Source organism: Loxodonta africana, chromosome 3, assembly GCF_030014295.1.
Source record: "Loxodonta africana isolate mLoxAfr1 chromosome 3, mLoxAfr1.hap2, whole genome shotgun sequence".
NCBI classification, from domain to species: domain Eukaryota; kingdom Metazoa; phylum Chordata; class Mammalia; order Proboscidea; family Elephantidae; genus Loxodonta; species Loxodonta africana.
The window spans coordinates 208,670,441-208,697,045 of record NC_087344.1 but is presented as its reverse complement, the minus strand read 5'-3'; the positions used below and the strand labels follow the sequence as shown (position 1 = coordinate 208,697,045).

The 26,605-nt window shown below is 37.7% G+C and overlaps 1 protein-coding gene across 1 annotated transcript in view; it reads left to right on the top strand.

Moving 5' to 3' along the window:
• Window positions 1–26,605, top strand: part of MROH9 (maestro heat like repeat family member 9) — a 107,207-nt gene that overhangs the window by 59,866 nt on the left and 20,736 nt on the right. The window contains exons 15-19 of the mRNA XM_010595055.3: window positions 13,593–13,730; window positions 19,002–19,178; window positions 21,415–21,567; window positions 21,669–21,785; window positions 22,772–22,874. Coding sequence (XP_010593357.2) covers window positions 13,593–13,730; window positions 19,002–19,178; window positions 21,415–21,567; window positions 21,669–21,785; window positions 22,772–22,874 — 688 coding nt within the window. The remainder of the gene's footprint in view (window positions 1–13,592; window positions 13,731–19,001; window positions 19,179–21,414; window positions 21,568–21,668; window positions 21,786–22,771; window positions 22,875–26,605) is intronic.

Below are 26,605 nucleotides of genomic sequence, written 5' to 3'. Positions count from 1 at the left end.
TAAGTATGTACAAATATTAAACAGCTTCAACATGACGTAAATTAGAGCTCCTATAAAGTAATCCAGGAGAATTGGTGGCCCAGTGGTTAAGAACTCAGCTGCTAACCAAAAAGTTTGGCGGTTTGAATCCACCAGCCGCTCCTTGGAAACCCTAGAGGACAGCTCTACTCTGACTTATAAGGTTGCTATGAGTCAGAATCGACTTGACGGCAATGGGTATAAAGTAATCCAAAAGAAATTTACAAAGTAGGTAAAATTTATATCAACAACATCAAGGCGAATGATGCTGTTTAATGAAACCCAACTGCCCCTCACATCATGAGTACGGTGCTTGCTGCTATCGGAGCTTGACATACCTGGCTTTCCAAGTACTCAGTGCTGCCCACATTCTTCCACCACTTTCTTTATTTCAACTTCTGGGGAATCCTCAATGGTCTGGTACACCGTGAGGTCACTTGGCCTTTAGTCGTTCTGGGCACAAAATCTACGTATTTTACCTTATTTTGGCCTTATCATTAATACCATTGATGCCATGTCATTTATTTACATATACATGTTATTTTTAATATTTTAGCAATATAAATAGTACTGGAGTTTAGATTTTTATGCCTAAATTTTTTTTTCTGGTATATAACTAAAGGGTATAAATATTCTCAAGGTTAAGGATTTTAATGCTTATGTGGCAGCTTAGGGGTGTGCTACCCTCCCAACAGTTGCCACCATTTGAGGGCATTCCAGTGTGACAGGTAGGTGCAATGCTTTGTGGTTGATTTTATTTGTCCTTCACTTTCAATTTTTGAGAGGTTGAATATTTTTAAAATATGTTTATGGCTAATTTAAAGTTTCATTTTTTGAACTAACTAATCTCTCCTTTACCTACAATATAATCCTTTGACAACGAAGGATTTAGAATATTACATTTACATAGCATTTTATCTAACAGTAGAACTTCTTTCAAAATTGGAGTCAATCCTCTCAAACCCTGCCGCTGCTTTATGAACTAAGTTTATGTAATATTCTAAATCCTTTGTTGTCATTTTGACAGTGTTCACAACATCCTCACCAGGGGTAGAGTCCATCTCAAGAAACCGCTTTTTTTGCTCATTCATAAGAAGCAACTCCTCATCCCTTAAAGTTTTATCATGAGATTGTAGTAATTAAGTTGCATCTTCAAGCTCTATTTCTAACTCTCTTGCATTTTCCACCACATCTGCAGTCACTTCTCCACTGAAGTCTTGAACCCCTCAAAGTCGTCCATGGGAGTTGGAATCAGCTTCTTCCAAACTTCTGTTAATGTTGATAGCTTGTCCTCCCATGAATCAGTGTTCTTAATGGTATCTATAATGATGAATCCTTTCCAGAATGTTTTCAATTTACCCACATCCATCAGAGGAGTCACTATCTATGGTAGCTATAGCCTTAAGAAATTTTTTTTTTCATCCATTCTGCCACTCTGTCTCTGTATTGGTGCATTTAGTCCATTTACATTCAGTGTAATTATCAATAGGTATGAGTTTGATGAGTTTACTGCTGTTATTTTGATGTATTATTATTATTTGTGTGTGTGTGTGTGGTGTTGACAGTTTCTTTGTTCCACTTAATTTTCTGTGCTGAGTTGTTTTTGTTTATGTTTTTTTTTCATCTTTCTCATTATTGTTGATTTTGTGTTTGCTAAGTCTTTATGTTTTTCTTTTTTTTTTATTTTGATGGCTAGATTTATTTGTTTGCTTTTGGTTACCTTAAAATTTACCTCTATTTTTCTAAGTTTAAACCAATCTTTTATTTCTTGATATGGCCTTAACTTCTCCTCTGTATGAAAGTTCTATGACTGTACTAGTTAGTCCCTCTTTTTTGTTTTAATGTTGTCATTATTTACATATTGATGTCTCTGTTTCCCTATTTTCTGTCCATTAGCTTTGACTTATTTTTGCAACTTCCCTGTCTGGGTGGACATTGGGTTGTTCTGTCCTGTGTTCTAGTCTTGGGTTCTTGCCTGATAATGTTGGTTTTCTAGCCAGAGGACTCCCTTTAATATTTCTTGTAATTTTGGTTTGGTTTTTACAAAGTCCCTTAACTTCCGTTTATTTGGAAATGCTCTAATTTTGCCTTCATATTTGAGGGACAGTTTTGCTGGATATATGATTCTTGTCTGACAATTCTTTTTTTCCTTCAGGGCTTTATATATGTCCTCCCATTGCCTTCTTGCCTGCATGGTTTTGCTGAATAGTCAGTGCTTAGTCTTATTGACTGTCCTTTGTGGATGACTTTTTGTTTATCCCTAGCCACTCTTAAAATTCTCTCTTTATCTTTGGTTTCGGCAAGTTTGGTTATAATATGTCTTGGTGACTTTCTTTTGTGATCTACATTGTGTGGGGTTTGATGAGTTTCTCGAGTAGATCTATTCTTATCTTTCACAATATCAGGGAAGTTTTCTGCCAGCAAATCTTCAATGATTCTCTCTGTATTTTCTGTTATCTCCCCCTGTTCTGGCACTCCAATCATTCATAGATTTTTCCTCTTAGAGTCCTACATAATTCTTGGAATTTCTTCATATTTTTAAATTCTTTTTTCTGATTTTTCCTCGTATAAATTTGTGTCAAACGATTTATCTTCAGTCTCACTAATTCTGACTTCCATTGCCTCAGTTCTCCTTCTATGACCTTTTATTGAGTTGTCTAATTCTGAAATTTTATTGTTTATCCTTTGGATTTCTATTTCCTGCCTCTCTGTGGTTTCTAGAAGCCTGTTAAATTTGTTGTTCTGCTCTTGTATTGTTTTTCTGAATTCCTCTATTGCTTTGTCTGTGTGTTCCTTGGCTTGGTCTGGGTTTTGCCTGATCTCCTTCCTGATCTCTTGAAGAGCTCTATATATTAATCTTTTGAATTCTAACTCTAGTAATCTGGCAATTCCAAGACCTTCTCTTTCTCCAGAAGGTTTCCTGATTCTTTGTTTTGGTCACCTGCTGGAGCCATCTTGACCTGCTTCTTTATGTGATTTGATATTGACTGTTGTCTCTGAGCCACCAATGTTATTATGTTTATTTATTGTATGCTTGCTTACTGTGTCCTAGCTTTTTCTTTTGTTTCGATATGTCCAAGTAGGCTGGGTGTGTGAGCTACTTTGGTTACTGGTGTCTTTGAAGCTCTCACATCCTGTCACCAGGTGGTTAGAGCAGCTACTAGGTGTGTGAGCCCAGGAGTCTGTTCACTTTTCTTGCACGGATTCAGCTCGGGTGTCCAGCTTGTCAGTCACCAGGTGTGTGGTGCAGACTCTGACCTACAGTCCTAGATGGGCACAGCCGCATAAGGGTATTTGGAGCAGGTGCAGGTATCTGGCTGTAGTAGTGGGCTATGTGCTGAGCAATGCAGTGGTCTGATGGGTGCCCCTGAGTGCCTGGGTGGAAGGCATGTCCCTGTCCCCTAGAGCACATAGGTGGGCAGGTTTTGCAGCCAGACTTTGGACACCCAATACTGTTGGCTGTAAGGACTGGAGACCCACTTATTCTCAGGCCCTTGTCATTGGTGGTAGGTGGAATAGGTGAAACCAACAGTTCTCAGGCCCCTGATGTGGGTGGGTGAGGACCCTGCTTAATTGGCAGGGTGGCGTCAAAATCACGAATCTGCAACTCCCCCTAGGCTGCTGCAGTTGAAAATAGGCTTCAGGTATATACCCTGTTGTTCTATGCTAATAAAGACCTATGCTCTTTGTCTTAGGCATCTAGTGCTGCCATAACAGAAATAACACAAGTGGATGGCTTTAACAATACATAGGGAAATAACAAAATGGAGAACTACCACATGTGGCCTAACCAAGTTGACATATATTTTTGAGGGACACAATTCAATCCATTACACTGTTGAATCAGCCCACATTGGTCTAGGCAGGGATGAAGGGATTAGAAGTCCATAGACCCCTTATGCCAGTGCCTAGGCAAAGGGACAGTGCCTGCCCTGAGTTCTGGGCTTAGAGGGTGTGGTGATTTTTTGAAGCCACGAGATTAGTTTGGGCGCACATAGCCCTTAATTCCAGCTTAGGGGGCATGGCAGTTGTTGAATACTGCTAGATTGGTGTCAGAGCAGAGCAGAGCAGGAGGGAGGTGGGTGAGGGGAAAGTGGCGCTTCTCTGCTTTGAAGCTCTCTGGAGAGGAAAGGGTTATTTTGATCCCACTCGGTAGGTTAGGCATTGCATTTAACTTTCACAGTTCCAGCACTGCTTCCCCCTGTTTCTGGAGGCTTGTGAAGACTCTCCATCTCCCAGTCTCTCCCTACATGGTGAAACTCGTCCTAAGCCCACTTTCCTCAGCCCAGGTGCACCGGTCAACGCAGTCCTCAGGGTGCTTGCTACCTCACAACTGGTACTTTTTTTTGCTGCTTCTGAACTGTCTCTCCCTCCCCCTGCCACTCAGTCCAACTCCTCAACTTTGTCTTTGATGATCAGGGCACTTAGGCTGTCATATATAATCAATTCACTTTGTTATAAGAGGGACCACAGGAACCATCTGACTATTCTGCCATCTTGGCACCACCTCCCAAGAAATGTATTTCTTAAATAATAAGATTAGAAGGTTGAAATTACTCCTCAACCCTTGGGCTACAGAGCAGATGTTGTGTTAGCAAGTGTGAAAATAACATTAATCTCCTTGTACATCTCCATCAAAGTTCTTGGGTGACCAGGTGCGTTGTCAATGAGCAGTGAATATTTTGAAAGGAATCTTTTTTTCTGGGCAGTAGGTTTAAACAGTGGGCTTACAATATTCATTAAACCATGTTGTAAACAGATGTACTGTCATCCAGGCTTTGTTTTCCATTTCTAGAGCCCAGGTAGAGTAGATTTAGTATAATTCTTAAGGGCCGTAGGATTTTTGGAATGGTAAATGAACATTGGCCTCAGTGTAAGGTCACCAGCATTAGCCCCTAACAAGAGAGTCAGCCTGTCCTTCGAAGCCTCTCTAGCTGTGAAAGTCCTAGATGGCATCTCCTTCCAGTATAAGGCTGTTTGGTCTACACTGAAAGTCTGTTGTTTAGTGCAGCCCCTTCTTCAGTTATCTCAGCCGGATCTTCTGGAGAACTTGCTGCAGCTTCTACATCAGCCCTTGCTGCTTCACCTTGCACTTTTATGTTGTGAAGATGGCTTCTCTCATTAAACCTCATGAACCAACCTCTGCTGGCTTCAGACTTTACTTCTGCAGCTTCTTCACCTCTCTCTCCCTTCATAAAAATGAAGAGAGTTAGGCCCTTACTCTGCATTAGGCTTGGCTTCAGGGAATGTTGTGGCTGGTTTGATCTTCTACCCAGACTAGTAAAACTTTCTCCTTATCAGCGATAAGGCTGTCTCACTGTCTTATCATTCATGTTTTCAGTGGAGGAGCACTTTTAATTTCCTTCAAGAACTTTTCCTTGTGTTCACAATTTAGCTAACTGTTTGGCACAAGAGGCCTAGCTTTCGGCCTATCTCAGCTTTCAACATGCCTTCCCCTCTCAGCTTAATCATTTCTAGCTTTTGATTTAAAGTGAGAGACATGCAACTCTCCCTTTCACTTGAACACTTAGAGGCCATTGTAGAGTTACTAACTGGCCTAATTTCAATACTGTTGTGTCTCAGGGATTAGGGAGGCCTGAGGCGAGGGAGAGAGACTGGGGAACGGCCAGTTGGTGGAGCGGTCAAAACACACACAACATTTATGGATTAAGCTAACCATTTTATATGGGAGCGATTCGTGGTGCCCCAAAACAATTACAATAGTAACATCAAATATCACTGATCACAGATCACCACAACAGATATAATAACAATGAAAAAGTTTGAAATATTGCAAGAATTATGAAATGTGACACAGACATGAAGTGAGCACAAGCTGTTGGAAAAATGGCACTGATAGACTTATTCGATGTAGGGTTGCCACAAACCTTCAATTTGTAAAAAAGCACAATATCTGCTAAGTGCAATAAAGTGGAGCACAACAAAATGAGGTACACCTGTATTAATTTTTACATTTAATTTTTGTTTCACATGGGGTTTATTTGGTATACTGAGGTGAGGCTCTAACTTTGGTTTGCTCTAAATAAGTCTCTGTCCCAACATCTTTTATTAAATAAGCCTTAAATCCACCACTCATTGGCAATACCACCTTAATCATTTATTTATTTCATATGCGCACACATATTATGGTCTTCTGAGGGTACTCTATTAGGTTCCATTTAATTTTCTGTTGTTGTAGAAGCACCACACTGTCGAAGTATAGTATTTTGAAAATAAATTTTAATGTCTGGCAAAGCAACTTTCTACAACTCTCTTCTTTTCAAATTTTTTCCTTCTTCCCTATGTATTACTTCTTTTAGTTAAGTTTTAAAATTACTTTCACAAGTTCAGCAAACAAACAAACAAAAAAAACTGGTTGAAATTATGATTGCAATTACCATATTTTTACACAAATAAGGTGCTCCTTCTACCTTTATCTGTCAACTGCACACTTCCCCCATGGGCTATTTTTGTAAGCATGCTATGCTAATTCTTTACAGCAACGTGTGAAAAACAATTGGCATAGTGGTTCTTATGAAAATACCTCGAGGCGGGAGGGTATGGTTGGCAAACAAATGTAGAAGACATGCCTTATTTGTGTAAAAATATGGTACATTAAAGCTCTAAGTGTCTCAGGAATGACATCTTTATAATATTTTCACTTCTTTTTCTCAATCAATATTTTCTTTTTATGTAAAACTTGTGTACCTATTTTGGAATTATTATTAAGTGGTTTGTATTATTTTTTGTTGTTAGTGTGAATGTGGCCTTTTCTATTATAATTTCCCATAACATATGTTTTTACCATTGGTTCCCCAATAAGATGACTAACTGTTTTTGGAAGTAGATTGTTATCAATTATCATTTTATTCCTACTCGTAATTAAAACGTTGAATTCTATTGACTACCTTTTAATAGTTAATAGCATGATGTTTATCTTATATCACTTATTAATGATATATACTATTATAGATGGCCCAATATTAAAACTATTATTCTAATTTTCTGGGCATTTAGAAATTGAGTTATTAGCATTTTGTTAAAGATTTTCACACCTATATTCAGAGGTAATTTTGTTTTATAGTTATCTATTATGTATTGCCTTTCTCATGTTTTGATACGGGATTTACATTAAATTTAAAAATCGATTAAGTAATTTGAGATATTTTTCCATGCTGTTGAATGATTTATGGATCTTGGAAATTATATTACCCTTAAAATTTTGGAAGACTTCTGTGAATAAAGTCACCTGAGATCCACAGTATTTTCAGTACCATAGAGCCATAAAAAAGAATCAGAAAGGTCTCTATGTACTAAGATGGAGTAATTTCCAGAAGTTGTTAAGTGATAAAAACCAAGGCACAGATCCATGTATACAGGATGTTACTTTTTGTGTGTGAAAGAAAAATAAATGTATTATATACTATGGAAATATATAAAATATTAACTTATTCTTCGGGAATAATATATATCTATATGTACTATGTGGAGCCTTGGTGGTACAGTGGTTAAGAGCTTGGCTGCTAATCAAAAAAGGTTGGCAGTTTGAATCTACCAGCCACTCCTTGGAAACTATATGGGGCAGTTCTGCTCTGTCCTATAGGGTTGCTATGAGTTAGAACTGACTCAATGACAATGGGTATATGTACTATGTATATGTTTTACATATTATATATAATTTTATTATATACTATGTAATATAAAAATTCAAGAATATATTCTTACTCCCTAGTAGAAGAATCAGAAAAGTATAGACCACATATTAAAGAAAATCATTATTTATAGGAATGGAATGGAGTGGATAGGGATGACAAGACTCTTCAAGCACTCTGTCTTAGCTATCTGGTGCTGCTATAACAGAAACACCACAGTTGGATGGCTTTAACAAACAGCAATTTATTCTCTCACAGTTTAGGAAGCTAGAAGTCCAAATTCAGCGTGTCAGCTACAGTGGAAGGCTTTCTCTGTTGGCTCTGGGGAAGGTCCTTGTCATCAATCTTCCCCTGGTCTAGGAGATTTTCAGTGCAGGGACTCCAGGTCCAAAGGACATGTGTACCTGGTTGTTCTTGCTTGGTGGTAATGAGGTCCCCCCTCCCCGTCTCTCTGCTCACTTCTCTCTTTCATGTCTCAAAAGTGATCGACTCAAGATACAACCTAATATTGCAAATTGAGTCCTGCCTCATTAACATAACTGCCTGTAATTCTGCCTGATTAACACCATGGAGGTAGGATTTACAACACAATAGCGAAGTAATATCAGATGACAAACTGGTGGACAATCAAACGATACTGGGAATCATGGCCTAGCCAATTTGATACATATTTTTGGAGGACATCAATCCATAACACACACCTTTTTTGTGTAGCTTTTACTTGTATAGTTATTATTGAAAAGATAAAATTAAATCAAGAAAAAGAAATCAAGTAAAGCCTAAAACTAATACAAATGAACATAATTGTATATTGAAGTAATGACATAACCACATATGTAACACAATTACTTCAAGTAGTTTTGAACATAATGCTGTAACTATACATCCTTAGGGAGATATATGGTAAGGACAAAAATATCTATAAAGAAATCTTAACATTTATTCAGGAGGCTTATTGGTATTATATACTAATATTGATTTTAAATGTTGCTGTGGAAACTCTGGCAGAGTAGTGGTTAAGAGCTATGGCTGCTAACCAAAAGGTCAGCAGTTGGAACCCACCAGGCACTCATTGGAAACTTTATGAGGCAGTTCTACTCTGTCCTATGGCGTCACTATGAGTCAGAATCGACTCAATGGCAATGCGTTTGGTTTGGTTTTGATGCATATTATATAAATATAGCAGAAATTATGTAAATAAATATATTAATGCTATTAGACACCATGGTTTTCCAGGTGAGAGAAAAGAGATACAAATATAAAACTGTACAAAGTTAAGATCAAATCTGTCATATTCAATTTGAATTGAAAATATCAATAGTGCCCATATGAACTCATGATTAAATTTTTTTTTTCCTAGCTCTAAGTAATGGCCAGACAGAAATGATATTCCAGTAACCATGAGCACACTTAGCATTCATTTCTAACGGTTTCGAAATGACATTACTCACTGAAAGGAACCATGATTCCAGGTGGTGAAGAAAATATAAGATGAGCCTGTGCAGCAGGATAGATTGTTTTTATATGGCCTTTCTCACCATGGTTTTGTAACTCCCACTAAATGTGTGGGACTATGCAAATGAGGTGCTTGTAGCCCATCAAGGGAACTGGATAGCTTGCTAATAATGCAAATAAGGTGCATGGCACCCTTGTGGGGGTGGGACCATGCAAATAAGATGTATGGAACTCTAGCGAGAGGACTGGTCAGTTTTGCTTAAAATGAGTCATCCTGGAGGTGGAAAGGGGGAACCTTAATATCACCAAGAAAGAAGGGTTAGGAGTGGAGTGTGTCCTTTGGACCTGCGATCTCTGCACTGAGAACCTCCTAGACCCAGGAGACAGAGAGAGAGCTTTAATACCAGAGGCAGTGAGAAGTGGTGGCAGAGAAAGGGCAGAAGCAGAGGCAGCAGAACCAGAAGATGGCTCTGTGGGCTTCCCAGCCCACAAAGTGAGGAAGCTGAGCACCTTCAGACAGAAGGCTTGCTGGTGGAGTAGTGTGCATCTGGGCACTTGGTGGACCTTGGCTCGCCACCCGTGGAATGAGAGAGCTGAGCACCTTTGGGCAGGAGGCTTGCTGGCAGAATGTGGTGCCTTCAGGCACTTATCAGTGGAGCTAGGCACACCAGCCCATGAAAAGAGAGAGCTGTTGTTAGGTGCCATTCACTCAGTTCTGACTCATAGCAATCCTATGTACAACAGAACAAAACTGCCTGGTTCTGCACCATCCTCATGAGCACTGTTACACTTCAGCCCATTGTTGCAGCCAGTATGTCAATCGATCTTGTTGAGGGTCCTCTTTTTCCTCACCGTCTACTTTACCAAGCATGATGTCCTTCTCCAGGGACCGGTCTTTCCTGATAACATGTCCAAATTATGTGAGCTGCGGTTTCACCATCTTTTCTTCTAAGGAGCGTTCTCCCTGTACTTCTTCCAAGACAGATTTGTTTATTCTTTTGGCAGTCCATGGTATATGCAATATTCTTCACCAACACCATAATTTAAAGACATCGATTCTTCTTTGGTCTTCCTTACTCATTGTTCAGCTTTCGCAAGCATATGAGGCAAGTGAAAACACCATGGCTTGGGTCATGTGTACCTTAGTCTTCAAGGTGGCATCGTTGCTTTTTAACTCTTTAAAAAGATTTTTTGCAGCAGATTTCCCCAATGCAATGTGTCCTTTGATTTCTTGACTGCCTCTTCCATGGCTGTTAATTGTGGATCCAAGTAAAATAAAATCCTTTACAACTTCAATCTTTTCTCCATTTATTATGATGTTGCTTATTGGTCCAGTTGTGAGGATTTTTGTTTTCTTTGTGTTGAGGTGTAATCCATACTGAAGGCTGTGGTCTTTGATCTTCATCAGTAAATGCTTCAAGTCCTCTTCACTATCAGCATGAAAAGCTGTGTCATCTGCGTAATGCAGGTTGTTAACAAGCCTTCCTCCAATCCTGATGCCCATTCTTCTTCATATAGTCCAGCTTCTCAGATTATTTACTCAGCATACAGATTGAATAAGCATGGTGAAAGGATACAACACTGTCCTGCAATTTTCCTGACTTAACCCATGCAGTATCCCCTCGTTCTGTTAGAACAACTGTCTCTTGATCTATGTACAGGTTTCTCATGGGCAGAATTAAGTGTTCTGGAATACCCATTCTTAGCAATGTTATCCATAATATGTTATGATCTAAACAGGTGGATGCCTTTACATAGTAAAACACAGGTAAACATCTTTATGGTATTCTCTGCTCTCAGCCATGATCCATCTGACATCAGCAATGATGTCCCTTATTCCACACCCTCTTCTTAATCCAGCTTGAATTTCTGGCAGTTCCCTGTTGATGGACTGATGCACCTACTTCTAAATGATCTTCAGCAAAATTTTATTTGCATGTGATATTAATGATATTGTTCTGCAATTTCCTCATTCTGTTACATCACCTTTCTTTGGAATAGGCATAAATATGGATCTCTTCCAGTCAATTGGCAAGGTAGCTGTCTTCCAAATTTCTTGGCGTAGACAAGTGAGCACTTCCAGTGCTGCATACATTTGTTGAAATATCTCAATTGGCATTCTATTAATTCCTGGAGCCTTGTTTTTCAATAGTGCCTTCAGTGCAGCTTTGACCTCTTCCTTCAGTACCATCGGTTCCTCATCATATACTACCTCCTGAAATGGTTGAATGTCGACCAATTCTTTTTGGTATAGTGACTGTGTGTATTCCTTCCATATTCTTTTGATGCTTCCTGTGTCCTTTAATATTTTCCCTTTAGAATCCTTCAATATTGCAACTTGAGGCTTGAATTTTTCCTTCAGTTCCTTTGGCTTGAGAAATGCTGAGTGTGTTCTTCCCTTTTGGTTTTCTAATTCCAGGTCTTTGCACATGTCATCATAATACTTTGTCTTCTCCAGCCACCCTTTGAAATCTTCTTTTCAGCTCTTTTACTTCATCATTTCTTTTGTTTGCTTTAGCTACTTGACATTCAGGAGCAAGTTTCAGAGTCTCTTCTGACATCAATTTTGGTCTTTTCTTTCTTTCCACTCTTTTTAACGATCTCTTGCTTTATTCATGTATGATGTCCTTGATGTCATTCCACTACTTATCTGGTCTTCAGTCATTAGCATTCAGTGCATCAGATCTATTCTTGAGATGGTCTCTAAATTCAGGTCAGATATGTTCAAGGTCATATTTTGGCTCTTGTGGGATTGCTCTAATTTTCTTCAACTTCAGCTTCAATTTACATGGGAGCAATTGATGGTCTGTTCCACAGACACCCCTGGCCTTGTTCTGACTGAAGATATTGAGCTTTTCCATTGTCTCTTTCCACAGATGTAGTTGATTTCATCTGGTGAGATTCACATGTATAGTCACCATTTATGTTGTTGAAAAGGTATTTGTGATGACAAAGTCTTTGGTCTTGCAAAATTCTATCATGTGATCTCCAGCATTGTTTCTATCACCGAGGACATATTTTCCAACTACCAGTCTTTCTTCTTTGTTTCCAACTTTCACATTCCAATCACCAGTAATTATCAATGCATTTTGATCACTTCATTTGATTCATCTTTGGCCTTAGTGGTTGGTGCATAAATTTGAATAACAGTTATATTGACTGGTCTTGCTTATAGGCATATGGATAATATCCTATCACTGAGAGCATTGCACTTCAGGATAGATCTTGAAATGTTCTTTTTGACGATAAATGCAACACTTATTAGCTAATGCCAGCTCTGCCTTCGAGCCTGAGTTCAGATGTCATTTTGTCATTCTAAATTCATTCTAGACTACACAATCTAAATTCGGTACTCCTTCAAATGTTTTTGTTGTTTCCTGTAGTTTTCCTTCCTTGTACTGATCACAGTTGGCAAATCTGTTTTCACTACGATGGTGTAGTCTAGTATAGTGTAGTGTAGTGTAGTGTAGTGTAGTGTAGTATCATAGTATAATATCACAGTATAGTATCTATCTTTCCTGCTATTTTATAAGGTCCGTAGGTCATGGATTGATGCCATTTTGCTCAACATTGTATCCCCATTTATTAGCACAGTGACTGGCCCATAGAATGCATGACCTCCTAGTATATATAAACATTCAGTGTTGAAGATCTCACCCACCTGTCTACAATCCCTGGAGAGAAAGGTAATTTAAATTGAATCACTCAGTTTCCTACAATGGAGGGAAAAAAGAATATGTGTGTATATATACATACATAGTAACATCACTAGGGAGGTGGGGGGATGCGGACTGCACTGGGTACATTGTCAGAGAGGGTAACACCAAAATGACTGTCTATAAAATTTTTGTGCACTGTTTCTGCAGAAGTTTGTAATTTTTTGTAAAAATATCCCTGTGGTAAATTATAACAACAAAAATATTTTGGTAAGCCCAGCTTACATTTATCAATATACCTACAAGACTAAAACTCTATGCTAATTTTCTTTTTGAACCTTAATCGGCTCGACGGCACTGGGTTTTTTACCCTCTAGTCAGAGCTGTCATTATTACCCAAGGGCAATGACTCTTTGAATCACGTGGTTTTATCAGCATGTGCTAGAACCACACGCTGTAGTTTTCTTTGTTGCCAGTGTTTTTACACTCACTGATTTTGTCAAATTTTCTGGTGTTTTAGCTATTGTGGTAATTAACATGGGGGGGTGACACCATGAGTTATGTACTTGGCGATACCAACCCTAGAGATGCCACTGTATAAATAAATAAAATAAAGCATGTATTTTCTATTCTGACTGCTACTTCTCCCTCCTTCTATGAGCACAGAACTATATGTAAGAATGAGTATTTGGAGTTTTTGCATGACTTGTGTTCCAATTTTACCAAAAATGTCTTGATTTTTGTGACTGAGCCAGAAATCTTTCTCCTTGCCCTTGAATCTGTTTATAAATTGTTTTTGTTTTTCTTTCAGCTTTTGAATAACTTCTTCAAGAGCCCATTTCCAGAAGAATTTTTGGTCCTTTTCAGAAACTGGGTCAATGACTCAAACCCTTCAGTGAGCAAACTGAGCCTGCAGAAAATCGCCAGTCTAGCACCAGTTGTCAATGAGGTAGGTGTGTGTGGGATTTGTGTCTTCTAGCACCATCAAAGTCAGAATCTGAGATTGTGATACTTCTCAATAGCCTTTTGGATAAAACATGAACATTTTTCAGTTCCTAGACAGCCAAAACAGTATCAAAGACTAGTGTTTTATCAATAAGGAAACTGCATTGAAAGGAACGGATATCTTAAGTCAACTGAGCGACTTTATCGACTTATTTATATTTTTCCCCAGAAAAATCTTTCGTTTCACTCAGAACTTATTTATCAGCATTCCCTGCACAAACACTCCCTTAAGACAGCCTGAACACACATCAATTAATCCCCCGCAACACACACACCCATACATGTGAATTCCTATCTCAGAACACTCACAATTTTTCTTCCACTCATAATACATTTCTCTATCACCCATACATATTTACACTTTTTCTTCTTCTTTTTCTATCATAAACTTGAGTTGAACTTCACTGCATAATCTGATCTCCAGCAGCCTCATCCCACTTGGGGCCGTGCCAAACATGAGCATTTGTTTATATATAACATTTTTGCATCAGTGAATGCCAAAGTATGGTTCCTGAACCAGCAGCGTCAGCATCATCTGGGAACTTGTCAGAAAAGCAAATTGTCAGGCCACACCCCAGAAACTCTGGGGGTGGGACCCAAAAATCTGTATTTCAAAAAGTTCTCCAGTTGATTCTCGTACAGGTTAAAGTTGAGAATCACTGTCTTACATTATTAGCCACTCTATGATGTGAACACAATTTGCCTTCCAAGGAGAATGAATCTAGGCATGCCCCTATGTTTTATAATCTGTTATAAATTCCAAAGTACCTTGCACAAAGCCGAGAGCGTAGATTTACCATAAATCATTCCTGATTAATAAATCTAATAATAAACTCTTGTTTATCTATTGAGCATAGACTCTGAAAGCTTAAATCCTGTCAGTGGACACCCATTTTGTCTTTAGAATGAAATGAGCCATGGACTGCCTTAAATAGATCATAGAAGTCAGAAGATTTATAAACAGCGTACACTCTAAGCAGCAGGGTCTTTATTGCCATGTCCAACCCTCTTCTTAATATTTTTAACCACTGACAGGAATATTCTGTGGCAAGGTCAGCAAGGAAAGTGAGAGAATTTGTTGTTTTAGATGCCATCAAGTCTATCTGGACTCATAACAACCTCATGTGACAGATTAGAACTTTCCTATAGGGTTTTCTTGACTTTAATCTTTATGTTTTTCTCCCTGGGAGCCACTCGGTGGGTTCGAACCACCAACTTTTCTGTTAACAGCCAAGCATCTAACATTTGCGCCATAAGGGTTCCTTGAATGAGAAGTAGTAAAGAATAATCAGGGTTGAAGTTTTGCGTACTATCAGTAAACACTCAGGTCTCCAGCCAAGATATAAGCAGCCTTTCTCTGTAATATAGCCCATCCCTCTTGTTTTTTTTTTTCTACTTAAAGCTATTATTTTGGCAAATGCTATCCATTCAATGAATATTTATTTATTTCCTTCACTTCTTTTATCTCCTGATTTTCTCTTGTTCAATGCCTCTTTGTCATGTTTTTCCTTGCTTTATGTTTGAGTCTAATCTGCAGGTGACTGCCATGGCTTTGCTCAGCAGCTCAGTGTCTCTCATCCAAACAGGTCACTACCACTTACCTACTTTAGAGATCGTCTTGCCAGTGGTATGTTAGTAAATCTTTAACAACAGGCTCCACAGAAAACAAGGCCAAGTTCCCTAGTATAAATACTACCATGGTAGCTGGTTTCAAGCTATCAAAGTAACATCACTAATGGCAGAGTTGGGAAGAGAGTCCCAGAAGCACACTACTATTTATTTCCACCAGACAGACAAATAGATATAAATAATGCCTTGTTGTTGTTGCTAGCTGCCATCTAGCTGGCCCCCAAATAGAGATGACCACATATATTACAGAGTAGAACTGCTCCATAGGGCTTTCTTGGCAGTAATCTTTACTGAAGTAGTTCACCATGTCCTTCTTTGATGGAGGCCCTGAATGGGTGCAAACCGCTGACCTTTTAGGTTAGCAGCCTGATTAAGAACTACTTGCACCACCCAGACTCCCTAAGTAAGCTCTGTTACTGTTGTTGTTAGGTATCGTTGAGTCCATTCTGACACACAGCAACGCTATATACAACAGAATGAAACATTGCTCGGTCCTGCGCCATCCTCACAATCGTCATTATGCTTAAGCCCATTGTTGCAGGCACTGTGTCAGTCCATCTTGTTGAGGGTATTACTCTTTTTCAATGACCTTCTGCTTTACCAAGCATGATGTCCTTCTCCAAGGACTGATCCCTCATGATTACATGTCCAAATATGTGAGATATAGTTTTACCATCCTTGCTTCTACAGAACATTCTGTCTATACTTCTTCCAAGACGGATTTGCTCGTTCTTTTGGTAGTCCGTGGAATGTTTAATATTCTTCGCCAACACCATAATTCAAAGGTATCAATTCTTCTTCAGTCTTCCTTATTCATTGTCCAGCTTTCACATGCATATATGAGGCAATGGAAAACACCAAGGCTTGCGTCAGGGCCACCTTAGTCTTCAAGGTGGCATCTTTGCTTTTTAACACCTTAAAGAGGTCTTTTACAGCAGATTCACCCAAAGCAATGCATCATTTGATTTCTTGACTGCTGCTTCTGTGGGTGCTGAGTGTGAATCCAAGTAAAATGAAATCCTTGACAACTTCAATCTTTTCTCCATTTATTATGATGTTGCTTATTAGTCCAGTTGTGAGGGCTTCTGTTTTCTTTATGTTGAGGCATAATCCATACTGAAGGGTATAATCTTTTATCTTGCTAAGTGCTTCAAGTCCTTTTAACTTTCAGCAAGCAAGGTTATGTCATCTGCATAATGCAGGTTGTTAATGAGCCTTCCTTCAATCCAGATGTCTTGTTCTTCTTCACACAGTCCAGCTTCTCAGATTATTTGATCAGCATGCAGATTGAATAAGTATGGTGAAAGGACACAACCCTGATGCTCACATTTCCTGACTTTAAACTACACAGTGTCCTTCGTTCTTTTCAAACAACTGCCTGTTGATCTGTGTACAGGTTCCTCATGAGCACAATTAAGTGTTCTGGAATTCCCATTCTTCTCAATGTTATCCAAAATGTGTTATGATCCACACAGTCAATGCCTTTGCATAGTCAATAAAACACAGGTAAACATGTTTCTGGTATTCTCTGCTTTCAGCCAGGATCCATCTGACATCAGCAATGATATTCCTGGTTCCACGTCCCCTTCCGAAACCAGCTTGAATTTCTGGCAGTTCCCTGTCAATGTACTGCTGCAGCAGCTTTTGAATAATCTTCAGCCAAATCGTACTTGCCTGTGATATTAATGATATTGTTCCATAATTTCTGCATTCTGTTGGATCACTTTTTTTGACACTAGGCATAAATATGGATCTCTTCCAGTTGATTGGCCAGGTAGCTGTCTTCCAAATTTCTTGGAATAGATGAGTGAGCACTTCCAGCCCTGCATCCATTTGTTGAAACATCTCACTGGGTGGAGCTGGAGCCCTTGGTTTTCACCAGTGCCTTCAGTGCAACTTGGACTTCTTTCTTCAGTGCCATCAGTTCCTGATCACATGCTATCTCCTGAAATGGTTGAATGTCGATAATTCTTTTTGGTATAGTGACTCTGCGTATTCCTTCCATCTTCTTTTGATGCTTCCTGTGTCACTTAATATTTTGTCATTCTACAAACTCATCTGGTCTCCGATCATTAGTCTTCAGTGTGTCAAATCTATTCTTGAGATGGTCTCTAAATTTAGGTGGGATATACTCAAGGTCATACTTTGGCTCTCATGTATTTGTTCTAATTTTCTTCATCTTGAACTTGCATAGGAGCAATTGATGATCTATCTATTCTGCAGTCTCTCGCCTTGTTCTGATTTATGATATTGAGCTTTTTCATCATCTCTTTCCACAGATGTAGTCAATTTCATTCCTGTGTATTCCATCTGGCAAGGTCTACGTGTATAGCCACTGTTTATGTTGTTGGAAAAAGGTATTTACCATGAAGAAGCCATTGGTCTTACAAAATTCTACCATGCAATCTCTGACATCATGTCTATCACCAAGGCCATATTTTCCAATTACCAGTCCTTCTTTGTTTCCAGTTTTCACATTCCAATCACCAGTAATTGTCAATACATCCTTACTGCATGTTTGATCAATTTCTGACTGCATAAATTTATCAAAATCTTCAGTTTCTTCAGCCTTAGTGGTTAGTGTGTAAATCTGAATAACAGTCGTATTAACCAGTCTTCCTTGTAGGCATATGGATATTACCCTATCACGGACAGCACTGTACTTCAGGATAGATCTTGAAATGTTCTTTTTGACGATGAATGCAACGCCATTCCCCTTCAAGTTTTCATTCTCGGCATAGCAGACTATATGATTGTCTGATTCAAAATGGCTGATGCCAGTCCATTTCAGCTCACTAACACCTAGGATATTGATGTTTATGTGTTTCATTTCATTTTTGACAAGTTCCAATTTTTCTAGATTCAAACTTCATACATCCCACATTCCAATTATTAATCTTTGCAGCTGTTTCTTCTCATTTTGAGTCACGTCACCTCAGCAAATGAAGTTCCAGAAAGCTTGACTCCATCCATGTCATTAAAGTTGTCTCTACTTTGAGGAGGCAGCTCTTTCCCAGTTGTATTTTGAGGGTCTTCCAAACTAAGGGGTTCATCTTCCAGCATTATATCAGACAATATTCCGTGGCTATTCATAAGGTTTTCACTGGCTAATTCTTTTCAGAAGTAGACCACCAGGCCCTTCTCCCTAGCCTGCCTTCGTCTGGAAGCTCAGCTGAAACCTGTCCACCATGGATGACCCTGCTGGTATTTTAATACTGGTGTTTAACTTCCAGCATCACAGTAACACTCAAGCCTCCACAGTACAACAAACTGACACCCATGTGGGAGAAATGAGCTCTAAAGCATAGATGCCAGTACGATGTAGCAAAGTAATTACAAAGCAATAAGTTTTGAGTACTTACTACCATTGTTTTTATTTAATCATAAGTTTATATGATTTAATTCTTAATAATGGCTCTTTTTAACAAATAGTTCACAAAATTTTTGACTATTTGATAGTTGGCTTTTGTGAGCCAGTCCAGCACACCACTGCCTGTGTCCCAGACTCAGAGGTATGCATACAGAATGCTAGCTAAAGTCTCCTTCTAGTTTCAAAATTCCACCATTCTCCTCCTTCTATTTGTAGATAGAAAATATCTACAGCTTAATACTATCCACCCTGGATGCCTTCCTTTCCAAAGAGAAGACTGTAGTAATTCAAGCCTTGATCACCCTCCGGAAACTTTTAGGAAAACTGGACAAGGTGACCTACTCCTCTTTGTGCATCAGGATTGCTTCCAGCTATTGTCCTCTGATGGATCATGTGAGTTACACAGTTAGGTATATGAGATTATTAGGTTCTGCAGATCAGCTGAAGCCCCAGAGGAGGCAATGGTATCATATCCCAGAATACGTCAACAGAAAATGGTCATTTTGTGCAAAGCCACCATTACTTTTCCAGAGATTCCCAATACTAGTCCCTTAAAAGCACTGTCCTTTTTTATTTACTGTAGTATGAGAACCTAGAAAAGTTTGTCCATAATAAAGGAGAATCAAAGAACAGCCTCTGTCTTTGGCCCAAAGAGAATGTATTACTTAGTTAATGGTGGTGGTATTGGTTTCCTTAGAGTTGTTTCTGACTCAGGTGACCCCATGTGTGCAGAGCAGCACTGCTCCATAGAGTTTTCAAGGCTGTGACTTTTCAGAAGCAGATCACTAGGTCTGTTGTCCAAGGTGCCGCCGGGTGGGTTCAAACCACCAACTTTTCAGCTCTTAGCCATACGCTTAACCATTTGTGCCACCCAAGGACTCCTAAGTATAACTTTGTTGTTGTTATTGCGTGCTGTTGAGCCATAGCAACCCTCACTACAGAGTACAACTGCCCCATAGGGTTGCCTAGGTTACAATCTTTACAGGAGCAAATCGCCAGGTCTTTTCTCTCTCAGAGCTGCGGGGTGGGTTCGAACCACTGACCTTTCAGTTAGTAGCTGAGCACTTAACCATTGCACTACCAGAGCTCCTAACTTAGAGGCTATAAATTGATTTGCCCTGGATCTGGACTGCCTGGGTTCAAATCCCTGTTTTGCTTCTTAATAGCTGTGGGATCTTAAGCAAGTGATTTAGTCTGTGCATCAGTTTCCCCATCTGTGAAAGACAGTAACAGGTTTATTATGGGAATTAGAGTTGGTATGTGCAATGCCCCATGTGTTTATTATTTGCATAAAAAAATTAAATGAAAAATATGTCATTAGAAAGCTGTGCATTCTGAAAATTCTCATTTTATATGCCAAATATGTTTCAGAATAGTTGGATGACAGCAATATATTTTGATAAATAAGAACACTTTGATATGCTATGGGGTATCTATTTATTCTTAAAGTTTTCTGTGATAAATTGTTTGTGCACCAGAGAATTATTCCATAATATTGCCAAAATAAATAAATTCTTGGTTACTCAGATTTCATTGAAGAAGGGAGAATATTATTAAATTGTAGGAAGAAGAAATTTAGTAACAAAAATGATTTTCATAAGAATATGATGATGATAACAATAATGGCTAAAATTTATTGAGTACTTACTGTGTACCAGGCACTGTTCTAAGGGACTTAGATGAACTATATCCTATAACCCTCTCAGCAGCCCTATTATTGTTATCCCTTGTTTATAGATGAGGAAACTGAGGCAAATAGAATTTAAGTAATATGGCCATGGTCATACAGCTAACTAGTTGGAATATTTCTGTAAAAAAAAAAAAAAAAAAAATTTCAAAATGAGATCATGAACATATCTTCAAAACTTAAAGGTGATATTATATATTTTAAAAAATAACCTGTTTCTCTGACTTGCAAGTTTTCTCTACTGGAATCCTTGTAATCTAAATGCCTTCCTATTTGACATAAGTAGTCCTTGGAAACCTGGTTCTATACTGGGAGTCCCTGGGTGGTGCCAATGGTTAACGTGCTCAGCTGCTAACCAAAATGTTGGAGGCTCGAGTCCACCAAGTGATGCCTCAGACGAAAGGCCTGCCATTGACCAGCCATTGAAAACTATGGAACACAGTTCTATTCTGACACACATGAGTTCACCATGAATCAAGAAATCAACTCAAAGACAGCTGGTAATTGGTACCACTGGTATTCACTGGCAACTCTGAAAAGGCCCCTAGCATTTGAGTGTGAGAAGGTTACATTACTATAAGTATCTTTATATAAATTACCCCCAAGTCATCAAGATTATTCCGTTTGTACTTTTTAAGATACTATTAAATACTATCTTCCTGAATTCAAGAAACTCACTTTTCACAGGGAATTTTTTAATGCACTCTGAATTTTGATAAATCATATCTTATTTTAAAATAAAAAAAAGACCTGACTACTTAGAAAGACCCAAGGTAAAACTTTTCTAAAAATAAATGATAATAATAATTCCATATATATGTGTGTGTATATGTATATGTATGTGTGTGTATATATATATATATATACATATACAAACACACACATATCTCCCACTAGTATAATGCTTAAATGAGGCCTTTTTTCTATGTGTGCATATTCCAGAATTATGGAGGCATTCGGAGTATGGCCATCTGGCACTTTGGCGAATTACTCAAGGACATGAATCAGTACATGTGGTTGCTAACTGATGTGGTCTTCCAAAGCTTGGTGCCTCTGATCCTGTATTTGGAGGATGCAGAGTTAAGAGTATTTAGAGTAAGTCATGCGGCCTTGTTTTCCTTAGTTTTGCAGAAAATCACAATGTTTTATGTAACACTGGATGAACAGATCCTCACTGACCTTCTTCTACTTCACAGGCATGTAGATATACATTAGAAATCTGTTCCTCACAGTTAAACTGGTCAACATCATATTGGCTTAAAGACAAAAATTACAATTTTGAGATGGTTGTGCTCAACATCTGTAACAATCTTGTAAGTGATCCTTCAGTTTTAACTACCATAAGAGTCATAGAAAGAACTTAAAAGTTATCCAGAGTGGTGAAGTGTGATGGGGACAAGGGTGGATCTTGGAGAAGGAATATGAAGAAAAAATAAATGAGTGATTATAACCAGGGCTTCAGACCAAAGAAAACTGGAATTCTCCACTTCCTCTTCTTTAGCACTGATCATCTATTTTGTCTTCTCCTTCCTTCAACCCACCTACTTTGCCTTCCTTCAACCCATCTACTTTGAGCTATGGATGGGTATAAAGGTAGGAAGAACATTCCAGATCACCAAAAGGAAAATTGGAATGCTTTGCCCTGCCTTATGAGCTGTCACTCTGGAAACCAGCGTGAACTGGAATGGTAAACAAATGGGGTGGGACAATGTTAACCAAAGGTTGAAAACACAAAGTTGGGCTTGGGAATCATATAGTAAACTGAATAATACCTGCAAGCAAGGGTAAAATTCAGACATGGAAATCCTCAAGTTTTAAAACTGGTCCTGATTTGGTATAAGTATACCAAATCTGTTGCTGTCAAGTGGATTCCAACTCATAGCGACCCTATAGGACAGAGTAGAACTGCCCCATGGGGTTTTCAAGGAGCAGATGATGAATTCAACCTGCCAACCTTTTGGTTAGCAGACAAACTCTTAACCACTGTGCCACCAGGGCACTGGTATAAGTTATACCAAATTTGCTATAAGTGACCAAGTTATTTTCTCTTGAAGCCTCTCTCAAAAAAAAAAAAAAACAAACTCGTTGCCATCGAGTCGAGTCAGACTCATAGTGACCTCATAGAACAGAGTAGAACTGCCCCATAGGGTTTCCAGTGAGTGCCTGGAGGATTCAAATGGCTGGACTTTTGGTTACCAGCTGAGCTCTTACCCACTGCACCACCAGGGCTCCGCAGTCAGGGAGCAAATGTGCTTTTTCAACATTTAAGATAATATTTTTTTTTTCTTTTTTCATCCAGTACATTTCTCACTGGAATTACCTTACAGATTTGATATCTGATACCTTAGGATTTCTGGGGAGCTCCCGAACATATCTGAGAAGAGGATCAATTATTTTAATAGGTAAATAAAATTCAACATTCATTTCTTACTGTGTTTGTCTGAAAATGCACAGAATTGGGGTAGCAGTTGGTCCCTTGAAAAAAATCATAAATTTTCTTTATGACAGCACCTGTCGTGGTGATATGTATGATAAATAGAGGCTAATACACATGATTAAAAATAGAGTTCTATTTTAAAATACATCATGAATATAGCTGCATGATTAAATTTTTACACAAGTGTATTCAACAGAATGGATTTCAAAATTTAAGATGGTGACATAACACTTTTCATCAAAAAGATGTTTTTATAACTCAATCTCTTAAAAATCGCTACCCAAATGATAAAAATAATATTTTTTTAAACTAAAAATACAAACACCATCTTAATATAAAATTTAGACATCTGTAACCACAAACTATGAAAGGTAAGGAAGAGTTACAAAATTCAGTAGTTTTCTTGTGACGTCTTTATTAGGCTTTAATATCAGGATAATGTTCACCACATAGAATGAGTTAGAAAGTGTTCCCTCCTCTTCTGTCTTTTGGAAGTTTTGTGAAGTCTTGGTAGTAAATCTTTTTTAAATGTTTGGTAGAATTCACCAGAAAAGCCAACTGTTCCTGGGCTTTTCTTCATGAAAAGTTTTTGATTACTAATTTAATCCCTTTACTTGGTCTTTTCAGATTTTCTATTTGTTCTTGAGTCAATTTTGGAAATATATGTCCTCCTAGGAATTTGTATACATTTCACCTAAGTTACGGAATTTGTTGGCACATAGTTGTTCATAGTAATCTCTTATAATCATTTTTGTTTCTGTCAACTTGGTAGTTATGGCCTATGATTAGAAATTTAAAATCATATTTCGAAATAGTTCAGAGGTCAAAGAAGAGTTCAGAGTAGAATTTAGGAAACACTTAAACTAAATAATAAAATACTACATGTTAAAAATTGTAGAAAAGAAAATATTGAAAATAAATTAGCTAAACTCTAATCTCAAAAGTAAGAAAAATAATAACAAGGAAATAATACATAAATTAATTAAAATAATAAGTAATATAATAAATAACAATATGAGGAAATAACAAGGAAAGTAACAATAAAGGTAAAAGGAAAAATAAAATAGATAACACATAAAATAGGACCAGTAAAACCATATGAGGGCTATTTTAATGCATCAATAAAATTGATAAACTTATAGCGACACTGATCAATAAAAAGAGATAAGACACTAATAAGCAAAATATTTAAAAACCAAACCCATTGTGGTGGAGTCAATTCCAGCTTAACTAGCATAGCACTTAACCACTATGCCACCAGGGTTTCCATAAGCAATATTAGAAATAAAAAAAGAGAGATAGAAACTAATTACAGACATATATATTTTTTAAAAAAGAGGAAATATCATGAATAGGCAAAATGATCAAATTCTTAGAAAAATGTAAATTATTGAAATGGGCTAGAATAAACAGAAAACACAAGTAGATTCATAACTGTCAAATTCCTTGGATTAGTAGTAAAAACCTCCCCACCTCAAATAAACCCCAGGCCTAAGTGATTTTATAGGTGCATAAAGGAGAAAGTGTTTTCATCTTAGAAGAAGCAGAAAAAAATTGATAATATTCAATATCTAATCATGATTTTTAAAAAAAATTCACGAACTTGAAAGAGAGGGCAAAGTCCTTATCTAGTCAGCAGAATCGCTAAAAGTCAAAGTAAACATCATTTAGTGGTGTCTTGGAGTTGCCGCCTGTTGACTCTTAAGATCCTGCTGTGGACATCTTTTCCAGCTTCACGTCCAGTGACCTCACATTAGTAGCTTGAAATGACACTGTGGATCTGGGCGGGTGCTGTAAATCAGGGTGCTTATTCATTTATTGTTGTTAGGTTTTGTTTGTTCGTTTTTTGAGAACCGGCTAACCACACCATGAGTAGTACACAGTGGTGAAACTTTAAAATCACATTTTAAAAAATAAGAATACACATTATCACCACCCTTGTTAAACCTTGTACTACAGCTTCTCACCAGGTCAAAAGGGAGAGAAAAAATACAATAAGATACAAGAGGATTGAACTGAAAGCATCAAATTGCCATTATCTGTAGATAATGTGATAAGTCTCCAGAGAAAACAGAAAAATGAGCCCCAGATAAATTTTTGTAATTAATAAAGGAGTTTAAAAAGTTGCTAGGTATAAGAGCAATATGGTAAAATCAATTACATTTCCATTTTCTAAGGTAAAATAGAAAATGCAACAAGGTATCTAGGAATTTTTTTTTAAAGATGTGCAACATCTTTAGAGGAAAGATTATAAATAAAAAACTGATACACATTAAAGAAAAGCTAAATAAATGGAGAACCTACCATGTTCATAAACACGAAAATTAAATATAAAATTTCTCTAAAGCAGTAAATTTTCATACTGGGGTGATACCCCTCTGGGGGATATTTTAAAATGTGGTGTGTGTGTGTGTGTGTGTGTGTGTGTGTGTGTGTGTGTGTGTGTTAGGGTTGGTACCCAACTTTCAAATTCTCAGGGAAGGTGATATATTTATTGGCCAGACGTGGTGTCAGGTATGCCTACTATTCAGTAATAATTGTGATAAAAAAAAAATTGTGATAGTTCTGTTCAAATTGTCACATCTAGAATGCCAATTAAAAACCGTTAAGAAATATTGATCTAGTCTCAATATTGTTAAGATGTTAATATTACCCAAAGTGATCTAGAGATTCAACGCAATCCCAATCAACATTCCAACACAAATGGAAAAACCAATCCTCAATTTTTGGTGGAATGACAAGAGGTCCCAAATAGCTAAAGTAATAGTGAAAGAAAAGAATAAGGTAGGATAGCTCACACTTCCTGATTTTAAAACATATTCTACAGCTATAGTTATCAAAAAATAGCCTGATATTGATAGATCAAGGGAAGAGAATTGAGAGTCCAGAAATAGACCCACACATCTATAGTCAGCTGATTTTTTGCAAGGGTGCTAAGTCCATTTGATGGAGAAAGAAGAGTCACTTCAGTAAATGGTGCTGGGAAAATTGGGTCTCCACAGGCAGAAAAATGAAACAGGATATATGCCTTCCATCCCACTCACACCATACAAAAAAAAAAACAAATTCAACATGGATTAAAGACCTAAATGTGAAAACTAAAACCATACAATTCTAAGAAGTAAATACAGGGGCAACACTGTCAGGCCTAGCTTTCAACAATGGATTATCTAATATAATTTTTAAAAAGCAAAATAGCAAAAGACAAAATAAATAACCACACCTCATAAAAATTTAAAATTTTGTTCATTAAAAGACTTCCCCAAAAAGGTGAAAAGGTGAGCTACCGATTTGGAGAGTATCTTCAGAGACCATATATTTCATAAGAATCTAATAAAATATATATAAAACTTCAACAAATAACAATAAAAAAAGACAAATAACCGAATTAGAAAATGGGCAAAGGGCTTGAATGGACATTTCACCAAATGGACACCAAACACAAAAAATTATGCTCAATGTCATCAGCCACCAAAAAAAAAAAAAAAAAACCAAACCCATTGCCATAGAGTTGATTCCAACTCATAGTGACCCATTAGCCACCAGAGAGATGCAAATCAAAACCACAAGGAGATACCATTTCACTCCCACTAAAAAAAAAAAAAAAAAAACAAAACCCAGTGCCATCGAGTCGATTCTGACTCATAGCGATCCTATAGGACAGAGTAGAACTGCCCCATAGAGTTTCCAAGGAGC